This window comes from Solanum tuberosum, unplaced genomic scaffold (genome assembly GCF_000226075.1).
Source record: "Solanum tuberosum cultivar DM 1-3 516 R44 unplaced genomic scaffold, SolTub_3.0 scf00026, whole genome shotgun sequence".
NCBI lineage: Eukaryota > Viridiplantae > Streptophyta > Magnoliopsida > Solanales > Solanaceae > Solanum > Solanum tuberosum.
In genome coordinates this window covers 36,028-48,619 of record NW_006238952.1, presented here as the reverse complement: position 1 = coordinate 48,619, position 12,592 = coordinate 36,028, and the positions used below count along the sequence as shown (strand labels likewise).

Here is a 12,592-nt window from a genome sequence, read left to right as displayed (position 1 = left end):
CCTCATAAATCTCAACCATTTTATTGACCACTAGGTCTCACCCCTGAGTGCAAATCAACATAATCTTATAAGTGGAGTGTTAAAGGAATAATGTTTATATAGATTTTACTTTTATTATGAGAAGATAGAGAAGTTATTATTATGAATCCCCGCCTCAAAGAAAGATGAAAAAACACTAATCACAACAAACAGAAATAACAAGAAGATAATAAGATTAATGAGACTCAAGACACATTAGGTAATAATAGAAATCTAACGATAAGTTACATCTAAGCATTGGGTCTAGTGATCAATAATGTGAATTGAGCATCATGAGGTTAGGTATCTCATGAAATTAGTCTAGGTATGCACAAAGTGATCCAAACAACATAGTAATAAAAAAATGAACGAGTTAGTACAATAGTAATACTAATAGTCAGGAATGGAGTACTATTTATCAACCTTCTATTCTAATTTTTGACTTTTATATTCTTTTATTAAAAGTCATGTACTCGGTGAGCTGATAAAAGAATTAATTTCATGTTTTTTGTCTTATACAATGTGCTTCTTTCTAGTTTCCTTGGTGCATGCTTGACTTTGACTAGTAAGAAAGAAATTCAAACAAGAAGATATGGGCCGACAAGAAAAGCAAACTCACTCAATTAATTAGTACTACTTTTAATTATTTTCTGAATATACCAATTTAACATCCCATCAGTTCACGTTTTTCACAACTATAAATAGGCTGGCAAAATGGGTAAAGCGCTTCAGCTTCCAAACTTCAAACCCCCCAATTACATACCTTCCTATTCTCTCTTACAAATTTCAATCAAAATTAAAGCAAATGGAATTCACCAGTTTAGTTGATACTTCTTTGGATTTGAACTTTAGACCTCTTCGAGTTTCCGATGAATTACCGGTATGTGAAAGTGAATTTACAATATACACTATAATCATGTATTGATATAATTTGCGTAATTGTTGTTTAATCTGATGATTTCACTTTCCTTGCAGAAACAGGAAGTTGAGAGTAATTTCATTGGACTTGGAAGAGATCCTGTACTACCTATCAAAGATGAGGTTCGTAAAATCTTCTTCTTCTCCGATTTCTTACAATGGCAGATCCAGAATTTGAAGTTTATATGAGTAAATGCTGATTTTGAATTTTGTGTTGTTTTGTCCAGACAGGTAATTTAATGGAGGAACTAAATAGAGTAAATGCTGAAAATAAGAAATTGACGGAGATGCTTACAGTTATGTGCCAGAATTACAATTCATTGAGGAGTCAATTGACGGAATATTTGAGCAAGCAGAATAGTAGTACTAGTGGAGCTGATCAGGATCAGAACAGCGATGGATCGAAGAAAAGAAAAGTTGAAAACAATAATAATGAAATTGTGAAATCGTCAGTTCAACTGTTGAATTCAGATAGCAGTTCAAGTGATGAAGATTCATCTCCAAATAAACCAAGAGAAGAACACATTAAAACTAAGACTTCTAGAGTTTATATGAGAACTGAACCATCTGATACTTCTCTTGTAAGTTTCTCCAACACTTTCTAATTAATTCCTTCTCCTGTTTCAATTTATTACTCTCTTATTGAATGTTTCCATTTTTCGATATATCATAAAATTCAAAAATGTTCTTAAACTTTGTGCCAAATTACAAGGCAAATAAATTAAAATGGAGATAGTAATTCTTTTTCATTTGCCCACGAGCGCCAGACAAATTCTATAGTTAAATGACAGCTAATCCTATTTAACAACATATTAGAATATACTATAGATTATCAAAAAATTATGTTAACAATATAATGAGCTATATAGTAACATATCAATGACAAAGTTCATAGCTGATTTCATTATTTAAGTTGTTTTTCTAATGGGAAAGTTAATGTTGTTGCAGATAGTGAAAGATGGATATCAGTGGAGGAAATATGGTCAGAAAGTAACAAGAGACAACCCATCTCCAAGAGCTTATTTCAAGTGCTCTTTTGCTCCTACCTGCCCCGTTAAAAAAAAGGTACAGCTAATACTAATTAGTAGTACAATTTTAGAGCCTAATGTACAAGTTTATTCATTCTGAATTAACAAATTCTCACTTTACTTCATTGAACTAATATTTATTCAAAGTAAAACCAGCCCTGAAATATGAAGTTTTAAAACCAAAATGACTCTAAAAGTCCCAAGTCATTTTCGATTAGGAAACAACTGAACAAGTAGGAGTAATTAAATAATTAGGTAACCCAACTTTCCTTGAAGTTTCGTAGTTGCAGCTTCCAGATATTTTATGTATTTTGGTGGCCAGAAATGAATTCACAGCTATATATATTATTTGTAGATTCAACTCAACTTGATTATTATTTTTGACTTGAACTATGTGTATAAATTTGAAAAGTATTCCCTCCATCTCATTTTAAATGTATTTTAGAGATCAAGTACAAGGTGTAATTTACTTATCATCCACTTTAATAACAAGGATAAAACTAAAAAGAAGTAAGAAAGAGATAAAAGACAATTTTTGAATTCAATATATAGATCACAAATTAGTAATTTCTAGTTCAATGGTTTTTTTTTTCTAACAATGGTGTTAATTTGTCAGCTTCAAAGAAGCGTGGAAGACCAATCGATTCTAGTAGCAACATATGAAGGAGAACACAACCATTCTAAAGTGGATACTGTTACAACAACTTCCCCTTCTAGCCGTTTCAACCCGAAAAACAATGTTTCGGGTAATTATACTGCTTCAGTAATGCCAAGTTCCACTACTAATATATCAAGACCAAAACCAATGTTAACTCTTGATTTGGCTGAACCAAAAACATCACAAAATGATGTCAAAAAAGTGAACAGCAATACAAGTAGTGCAAGTGGTCACAAGCGTAAATCACCAGGAAATGATCATCAACAACACCAAAATAGACCAGAGTTTCAACATTTCTTGATAGAACAAATGGCTTCATCATTGACTAAAGATCCAAGTTTTCAAGCAGCCTTAGCCGCCGCCATATCGGGAAAATTCTTGCAAAATAATAATAATAACACTATTGATAAATGAATGAATAATTAAAACGAAAATTATGTCTCACATTGAAATGTTGCAGAGAAAGACAGGTCGCCACTAGGACATGTTGTATATAGTGTTTACTATTTTTATTGGAGAACAGTAGGCAGTAGGTTGGACTAGTAAGTGCACGTGGAAATGGAATGTGCTAATTTTCTATAGCAGCCTATATTAGTTAGGTCTCAATTTGCGCCTTTCAGTCTCACAAGATTGAGACTTTTGGTGGTCCTAAATTAAATTGTTGAATTTGCTCAAATAAATATTTAATAATTTGATTTCTCCTCCTTACTTTTGTGTAGACTATGGCATCTCTAACTTGTTATATTCTTTTGGGCGTTACTGAAAAGAAAAGAAAAAACAGGAGATACATCATACATAAAAGGGGTAAGAATATTCTTAATTGTGCGAGTATTTTAGGAAAAACTGTACAGATTCAATCCAAAGTGGATAATATCATAATATCTTTGAACTATTTTAGCATGACAAGCTCATTTGCTACTTGTTTTTTTAAATTGGTTTCTATTCTATTCGACTAAGGTCAAGAAATGGAGGCCAAGTTGAAGTCAAAAGAAGAAAAGACCACACGTGAAACTGAATTTTTGGTTCATTGAAGGAGGGAGAATTTACTTGACCCGTATTTTAGTAGAAAAAAATTCTTGATCTAGGGATTAAAATAAGGGAATTCAGGGGCATTTTGAGACTATAAATTGAAATAGATATTGGTTTCTAAATGTTAACATCAGCCACTTGATGTCATTGCTTCAATATTTATATCCTATTTAAAAGACGAGATGTAATTTTTTGGTGGAATAAAAAAGTAATACAGCGTGTTCATTATAATTTCACAAGTAAAATCTAAAGAAGATGATGTGTACACAACCTCATTCCTACCTTATAAAGATAAAGAAGTTTTTGATAGACACTAGAACCCTCCGCTCATAAAAAAAAATAGCAGTTTGTAGTGATACAAAGTAAGCCAGAGACCACACATAACATAATGTTGAAAAGTATTAGTCAATGACAATTCTGTAAGCTAATCTTTAACTTAATTCCCCCCCCCCACCTAAAAACCTACTCCACATTGCCATTTTGGCCTTGTACTGCTACATTAAGATTTTAAATCAAATTGTACACCCCCCTTTCCCCCACTAATTCTTGTTAAATTTTCATTTTTTTATGATTACAGTCGAGTCAGCTTTCACTCACCTAGACTAATTCCACGAGATACCTGCCACCTTCCACTAGCAACAGGTACCAAGTAACTCTATCCACCAAGGCTAGGGTTGATAGAAAGAATCATCTAGTGTTTTTTTTAATCTCTATTGAGTTTTGAACCTAAGACCTCAAGGTTTTCAATCACTAGGCCACACCCTTGAGTGCTAAATTTTCATAATTTCCCTTCCCGCCCCATTGCAATCCCTACTAGATGGTAGATATAGATCAGATGTACACAGCAATGGTAAAAATAATAAGCAAGGTCATTTGTACACAAGCACTTGCCTCCCTTTCAACTGTATCGCAACCAAGGGCGCAAAGCTACCAAATCTACTAGGAGTATAAATTACATTGCACTACTACTCTGAACACATTTCACTATGTCGATAAATTGAAGTCATCAATAGCTCTTATAAGGCCCATCTCAGTTTCATCCTTGAGTTGTTGCTTCACTTCTGTCTTGGCTGCAAGGCCATCATCTTTATCCGTTCCATCGGTTGCAGCTACACAATCATGAAATCTGAAGCAACTGATGAGATGGTCGTTTGTGATTCCAGCTACTTGCATGAATGAGTACACAACAGTAGGTCCAACTCCTCTGAATCCTCTTTTAACTAGGTCTTTACTTATCCCTTCAGCTTTTGACGTCTTCATTGGCACCTGCCTTGCATATCGGAATTGACTAACTATAGGTTTGTTATTCACAAAACCCCATATGTATTTGTCGAAGGATCCAAGTTCATCGATGATCTGAGAGGATAACAAGAGCATGATATCAAAATTCGTTCTCAAGTAACAACTCTAAAATTACTACTCACTGACAATTACTATTAAGGAGCCAGTTCAGGACTTCTATTTGACACTATTAAGAAGCCAATCATGGCTCTCTCTTTGATGACAACCTTCTAATTTTTTTAATTTTTTTCATATTTTAATTACAAAAAGAAAAAGATCTAATACTATAATGTAGTTTCTGAATATGTAGATTCTATTTCAAAAGGTGTAAAAAGCCCCTACCCAAAATTTACAAAAAATATTAGATATTTTGATCCCCATAATCGCAGGTATACACTTTCTAAATTTGAAATGAAGTGTATTCTAATAAAGTTTTGTTTCTCTTTCTCCTTTCAGAAGCTCATTTTTACATTTAATATGCCTACTCTCTTTAATGACATACCTATTAAAGCCACAACTAATTCCCTTATATTTCATAAGCACATCGTATCTATAGACTGTAGTTTCTGACTTTAGAAAAACACCTCACATGCAGCTGCCGAGTATTTTGAAAATTTGCACCCAGTACAGAAATCATCAGTTTCCAGGGAAACAGAATTAACAACAGCAAGACTTTCAGCTCAAGACAGCTGACACAATAAATGCAGACCGATTAAACCGAAAACTTTTGAGCTTGAAATAATCCGTGGCTAAGAAGCAATTTCCCGTTGCAATCTTCTTTCATTACCTAAAAAGGTCCAAGAGCCTCCTTTTACTTTATCTAAAGTTGACAGTTATCTTGGTGGAATATCTAAGAACCAACATTTTGGCTAGTGAAAATCTGAAGAAGGAGCCAAGAACTAGAAAGCTTCATAAATTTTATCCTAACCAATACAATTTAATTTCTCCTAGTTGTACAAGAAAAGTTTTTCTTTTTCAAGACAAGGACAACTCAATAAGACAGAAAACTTTCACATACCTTACAGGTTTGGCGTGCATTTTCAATAACTGCCCGTAGCTTTACCTCTGATAAAAGAGTGCTGGCAGGACTTCCTGGTGGTGCTATCTTCTTCTCATTTAGTTTTGAGACTGCAACTGGGTCAAAATTTTGAAAGACTTCTCTGCATAACAAATAGTTCAAATTGAAGCAGCAGCTTTTGTAAGGCAACCAGATATGAAATGATAACCCATTTTCTGGCACTCCAAAACACTGGTGCAGAGCGTAATGTACCTAAACATATGTCTTTTACTGAGAATTGCCGGCCATGAGAGTTCAGCTAATGCAGTGCATAAACTGAGAAGTTCAAAGAGCTTCCTGCAAATAGTAGTAACCCAGACTGAGAAAACCATCACATTTAATTGCCTACAAGCCGCAAAAGAATGAGAAAATATAAAGTAGGAGTACGCACTTGTCATCGTGGATTGAAACTCCCCATTCCTCGTCATGAAAAGCAGCATAGGATGGATCTTTTGGCAAAACAAAACCAATTAGCAGAGGGAACTGATAAGAATATATTATCTACAGCATTACAATAATATATCCTGCAAAAGGGATGACCATGTACCAATATAATGGAAAATCCAAAAACTGGATGAATAAAAGAATCTATTACAAACAATGGACTAACCCCCGGTAGCAGACTTACTAGGACTTGCTAAATGTGTCTTCTGTATCTTTTCCCACTTTGTTCGAAGTAAGGTTTCCCCAAAAGTAGAGATTCTATTAATCTCATACTTACCCATACAAGAACACATACTACCAGAATAGGACTCCTGACAAACAATAAACCTATATGAATCCTTTGTGCTTAGAATCAATTACACACATGGAAAAATCACCATGATCAACTTGTTGGAAGATGTACAACTTGTTTCATGATGTAGGACTAGAAACTGGAGTTAGAGAGCTAGATTACAGAACATTATACATGTTTGTCAAGAATAGAGATGTGGATACACATTTAGTTATCCTCTATATAACGATTCCTTTTTTCTTTTTTAATGATAGTGGTGTCTAGGCCAACTTGTGCACATCTCGACTATTCCACTAGGTACCTACTACCTTCCACCAGGACATTATTGGATAACACTGTCCATCAAGGCTTAGACAGATGAGAAGTCAACTAGTGGAAACCACTGGAATTTGAACCTAATTTGAACCTGAAACCTCATGATTCTCCTACCACTTCACTGATAACTAGGTCACACCCTTGAGTGCTTATGTAATTGTTCTAGTATTAGGAATGGTGCCTAACACGGTAATACTTTGACCTTTCTTGATTATAATCATTACTTTCCAGCCAAAAGGAAACAAGATGATTCTATAATGATTCTTCCCCTTAAAAGAAAACAATTAATAGCGGATTTAATTTCCCTGATCCTAACATGGTTTTTCTACCCCTTTTATCCTCTCGATGATCGAATGAAAGCTTACCTTACTTCATCAAAAGAGAACCCCCAATAACAAGGTTTAGAAACAACGCGTTCATCTCATAACAAGTTGTAGACTCAAAAACCACTGGAGAAGTGGCAAATGAGAATTCTTAACATAGGGGCCAGAAAGTAGGTAAGAATGCCACAAACACTAAAATAGAGAGAGCATCTCCAATGATGGTTTGATAATACTTGGAAATAGTTATGTATTAGAGCGGCAAGTTGTTCGGACTCTCCAAAAATATTGCCACACCCGTGTCAAATCCTCCAAAAATGCACTACTTTCAAACTTTGAAGAATCCAACATGCACCCGATGGCATTTTTGATGAGTCCGAGCAACATGAGCAGGACAAACTGGAACTTCTAAAAGGCCATGCATGGTCAATCACCTTAATCTCCAAATGTCAAGCATATGATTCCATCACTCCTCTGACCATTTTTTAACAATATAGAAGATAAAGAGGAATAAAAATAAGCAAAGGGAATGAATGTTAAATGGGATGCTGGTGATGTGTTTCAATAGAAGGATGCTAATATAAAAATTATGCAACCATCTCTATAAATATTTCTCATAAATACACAATACACATATTAATAAGGTTAAATAAGAGACATAATAACACATTAGTGTAGTTTCATTTCATTGAATCCTCAACATCCATTATCTTCTTTGATTTTGACCCGTTTCATTCAATTACTCAATAAATTGAGATTCTTTAACATCAAAGGTTCTTTCTTTTCGTGCTGATATATAATTCTAAACAGACTCAAATGCCTCAAAGAAAATATTGGACTTAACATAAGCATATTCAGTACTATAAGGATTCATGTAGACGAACCTTCAACCTATTACATCCCTTTTTCTTTATTTGGGCCTGAGACATAAAATATGTGCAAAGTCCATAAAAGAAGAATATGAAACCTAAAACCAAATGGCTAAAGTGCTCAACGAGCATTGATCAATAATGTATTTCCCAGCGTTTTACACTATCCTCGAATACATCACGGAAAAGGTGAATTCTCCTCAAACTTTCTCGTAGAACCTCACAAAACCAGCAATGTGTTCATACCTGTCCTCCAGCCAGCTGCTAGCTAGTCTATGTAATAATTAGCAATAAGATCAAGTGGAAGGTTATCACTTCTTTATATTATTTTACGTAAACAGCAATATATAGAAGAGGAAGTTCAGCTAGTGGGCTTTCTAGGACTTCTGTGATTACTTCTAGTAAATGTAAGCTTTTGGAGGTGGACGGCATACCCTTAATGCTGAGGAATACAAAGCTACCAGTTCTTAAATTTTTTTGCAAAAGACACACATCAGACCTAGCAAACTCACCACTAATCAGTTCAAAAGAAATTCATGAAGCCAGTGGTTAGTTTAAGTACAGACTGGTGTGACACGGTGAGCCATGTGGGGGTACTTAAAGAAGCATGCATGCATGGTATATCATGGCTACAAACTGATTGACAGCTTGATCTTTACCAGAGGAACCTCTTTTAATGCCCAAGGAAATCAAGTTTACAGTTCAGACACTCTCATTAGGCATATATGGCATCTTAGATAATGTCATGTACAGATGCCGATGACCTTCCACTTGATGAAGGAGAAAATCCCCTCTATTTCACCATTTTTCCACATTGTCTGTACATCACACAAAAACACTATTTCACCACTCTTCCACATAGATGTTCATCAAACAAAAAATGAAACTTAAGTGACTTTCTAAGGGCCTGAACAGTATGCTATCAGTTTCAAATTGATTTCACCTTCTTCCCATACGAGGTCAAGTAGCTTTTCTTCATTCCCTCAAGCAACACTGGGAATGGAATCAAATTCTAACTTCATGAACTCAAGAAAAAAGAGAAAGTTGAAAAAGGGAATGCAATAAATTCCAAGTTCAGAAATACAAGGAAAAGGATGGTAAATTCTTAGTATGAACTGTCAAAGATGAGCATATTTTCTCAGATTATCTTGAGCACGGAAGTAGAGGAAAGCATGTGAATGTCAATCAGCAAATCTGTAATCTCTAGTTTCTCTTTAGTGCATCCATGATAACCCTATTTGTTTAGAAGATCGAGAGTTTCATAGAGAACCATATTTTTTGTAGGTTCTCTACTTTTTGATATTTGGCTAGTACACAGAATGACAATGGTGTTTGGGTTGACTTGTGGGGGTTTACCCCACTAAACTGTCAATTAGTAACCAGATTGCTCATACCTTAAACCAACCATTAGACTAGTGACCCTATAAAAAACTTATTCATTACAAGAGATAGGAATGGGATATAATTAGGGATTCAATTCACATAAAACATCAGCTTAGTGGAATAGACGTCCATTACAACTTAACTGAAGAAGAAAAAGTTTATCCATAAAAAGTGATCTCCAATTATTAACCACGAAGTAGTTCATAATCAAAATTAATAGCATTAATACTAGATTAGGCGAGGAAAATATATATATATATATATATATATATAGATATATAGATATATGCATGCCAACAACATGGAACATCATTTCCGATAGAAAAGATGGACAACCAATCAAGTTCGTATCCAACACAGCCCAGCAGTATGTATCAGACGGTCAGGCCTGAATGATGACAGCTTGGAGACACAAGGATTTTCAAAATGAAACCCATTGGTTAGCTAATACTAGGAAGTGGAATCATTCCCCCTAACTCAGCTGAATGAAGAACTAGCTCAGTTCATCGTTTGGTGTCCCAAAAATCCAAGCCCTATCTACACTTGACATATTGGTATTCTAGCAAAGACCTAAATATCCCAATTTTTCTCCACTGCTAGTGGATTAACTAGAAGGACCAAAAATTGAACCAAGAGTAAATGCTCAGTTATGTAACAAATTTAACAATGCCTTTGCCTTATCAAAACACTGTAACTGTACATATACAACAAATGAAATGCAACATTACAGAATTAAACATACCAGTATTTGGGGTCACCCAAGCACACCTTTTCTTCATCACCGAAGCATCACCCGGAGTGGGACTTGAAGCCAAGCTCTGACCTTCACCAACAGTTTTTCCAATTTTCTCAGACTTCACCACTTTCGGACTACTACATTGCTTCCTTCTTCCAGCCGTCGGCGTCACACTCCCACGGCTCAATTTCCCCGTTGTCGATGCTCGGCTATGAGAAGAATCCGTCGAAGCATCCGAAGAACAAGACGCATTAAGCGACAAATTAGGCCTCATCATCAATGACCTATGGTCCTGTTGCTGTCTCAAAATAGAAGGCACAGCTCCTCCACATTTCTTCGAAGCAGCCACCGGCGCCCGTGATTGCGGTACGGAATCCGTTCCCTCAAATTTCTTACCCTTAGACTCTTCACTTTCAGCAGCCTTCTTAATAGGCTTCTCAACGGGCTTTCGTAATTCAACGGATCTAGCTTTGTTACCCGCCGGACCGAGCACTGATCGGACTTCAGAATCAGCATTGTTCATCAATTTAACCCTAGGTCCTCCAGACATTGAAACAATTACAACTCCTAGTAACTAGAAATTCGTCGAACTTAGCATGAATTTCTTCAACTGTGCTTAGCTAGGGTTGAAGAGTAAAACAGTGAAGGGAAAAAGAAGGTGCATTGTAATTGTATGGACCGGAAAGTAGAGAATTAAAACCCTAGAGAGTGAGAGAGCAGATACATTATCGGCGAGAAGAATTTATTGAGAAAATAGTGACTGTCCGATCTGGGAAACCAACGGCGACTTCTTTAAAGATGTTTCTAGAGAGAGAATTATACTACGCCTCTTTCTCTCTTCACTTGCATTTTAGTGTGATCATCGAAACTAACCAATTATCTGTTGCCACGTAATATTAACCTTTTACTGTGATTTATTTTATTAAAAATTAACTTTATTAATTAGATTTTCAAAAATCTAAACATAGCGGAGATTTAGTGCACAAGACTGTCAATAATTCACGTTCTATAATAAGTGTCACTTTAGCTCATTTCACGCTAATTAAGAAAAATAATAGTAAGGATTTTCTTCGTTAACTTTTTTTTTACTTATCAATTTTAAATTTTATACCCTCCTTAAAAAACAAGAATTGAACACTATATATTTATTATAATAGTATGTGTTTTCTTGAAAATTGAGCACTGCAAAGAAAAAGTTTTTTTCATATAAGATATAATTTGAAAAACATACAAATTTCAGTTTTAAATTTTTAAGATGATGTTTGTTTTAGAATGAAGAGATTTTTTTTAACTTGTTAAAATAAACAAGTAGAAAAACTTTATTTATGTTCATTCATCACCATGAATTATTATTTCTCAATTTACTTTGTATTTTATTTTTTGAAAGTAGGTGTTGTTATACTTGATTGAAGGGAAAATTATTATTTTTTAAAATGATATACTTTGGAATAATATAAATTTTATTTGACTAAATTTAGAATAAAAAAGGATATGCTACCTACTAACCCTTAAAATGTCTTTTTTAATAATTGAAAACACACACATAATTGGACCAAATTTGGAAATAAAAAAATAAATGGGAAAAGGGGAATTAATTGCCAACTTAAAACACAATTTAATTAATTAAGGATAAGCACGAATCTAATTATAGAGCTTAATTATTGTTCATCCATTACTGTGGAAATTGAAGATAGCTTTTCAATTTGTGAATTGTGATGGGTACTTGATTGTGGAGTGGCATCTACATCTATTTTTTCTACGCAAAATTTAGAAATTTAAAGTTTCATTTGTTATTTTTTTTTGAGTATATTGGGGTTGGGGGTATTAATGGTACGATTCAATCAGTTATTTCTAAACTAGACTATTATTAATTTAGATTAATAAATGAATTTTTAAGTACAATTTTAGTTTCATGAACATCTTCACATATTTTAATAAAGATCATAAAAGGAAAAGAAAAAAAAAAGTGTAGCCTGTTTTATAAAAGAGGTACCTTATAAGTAAAAAATATTAGTGACATATCCAAGCTAGTTTAGTGAATAAAACAAAGCCTAATAATTTACTTTTTTTTCTTTTATGATCTCATCATCTCTTTTTCTGAATATAATCTTTTTTTTTTCCTTTTGATCTCATCATTGATTCTGTTTATAATCTTACTTTCTTGACTTAATTGGTACACAATTTTGTGGAGTTCCTTTCCTTTTCATGCATCTTGTTTTCTCCTTGATTGCATATTAAGCAATC

The 12,592-nt window shown here is 34.1% G+C and overlaps 2 protein-coding genes across 2 annotated transcripts; one reads left to right on the top strand and one right to left on the bottom strand.

The window, feature by feature from the left end:
• The first annotated feature begins 734 nt into the window (after positions 1–734).
• On the top strand, positions 735–3,342 carry LOC102590949 (probable WRKY transcription factor 40). The gene is made up of 5 exons (XM_006341622.2): positions 735–898; positions 994–1,059; positions 1,164–1,517; positions 1,885–2,001; positions 2,581–3,342. Exons 1-5 carry the CDS (start codon positions 824–826, stop codon positions 3,034–3,036), a joined length of 1,068 nt encoding a protein of 355 aa, XP_006341684.1. The 5' UTR covers positions 735–823; the 3' UTR covers positions 3,037–3,342.
• A 1,136-nt stretch (positions 3,343–4,478) lies between these two features.
• Positions 4,479–11,163, bottom strand: LOC102594169 (uncharacterized). The gene is made up of 5 exons (XM_006341282.2): positions 10,355–11,163; positions 6,381–6,438; positions 6,203–6,286; positions 5,951–6,092; positions 4,479–5,007 (listed from the first exon to the last, which is right to left on the bottom strand). The coding sequence occupies exons 1-5, from the start codon at positions 10,896–10,898 to the stop codon at positions 4,636–4,638; spliced, it is 1,200 nt and encodes a 399-aa protein (XP_006341344.1). The 5' UTR covers positions 10,899–11,163; the 3' UTR covers positions 4,479–4,635.
• Positions 11,164–12,592: the final 1,429 nt, after the last annotated feature.

Coding starts and splice junctions, on each gene's coding strand:
- LOC102590949 (XM_006341622.2), top strand. CDS start 824: ATGGAATTCACCAGTTTAGTTGATACTTCTTTGGATTTGAACTTTAGA. Junction 899..993: donor GAGTTTCCGATGAATTACCG/GTATGTGAAAGT, acceptor CTTTCCTTGCAG/AAACAGGAAGTTGAGAGTAA. Junction 2,002..2,580: donor CCTGCCCCGTTAAAAAAAAG/GTACAGCTAATA, acceptor TTAATTTGTCAG/CTTCAAAGAAGCGTGGAAGA.
- LOC102594169 (XM_006341282.2), bottom strand. CDS start 10,898: ATGTCTGGAGGACCTAGGGTTAAATTGATGAACAATGCTGATTCTGAA. Junction 6,287..6,380: donor GTTTCAATCCACGATGACAA/GTGCGTACTCCT, acceptor TACTATTTGCAG/GAAGCTCTTTGAACTTCTCA. Junction 6,093..6,202: donor AGTAAAAGACATATGTTTAG/GTACATTACGCT, acceptor TTTGTTATGCAG/AGAAGTCTTTCAAAATTTTG.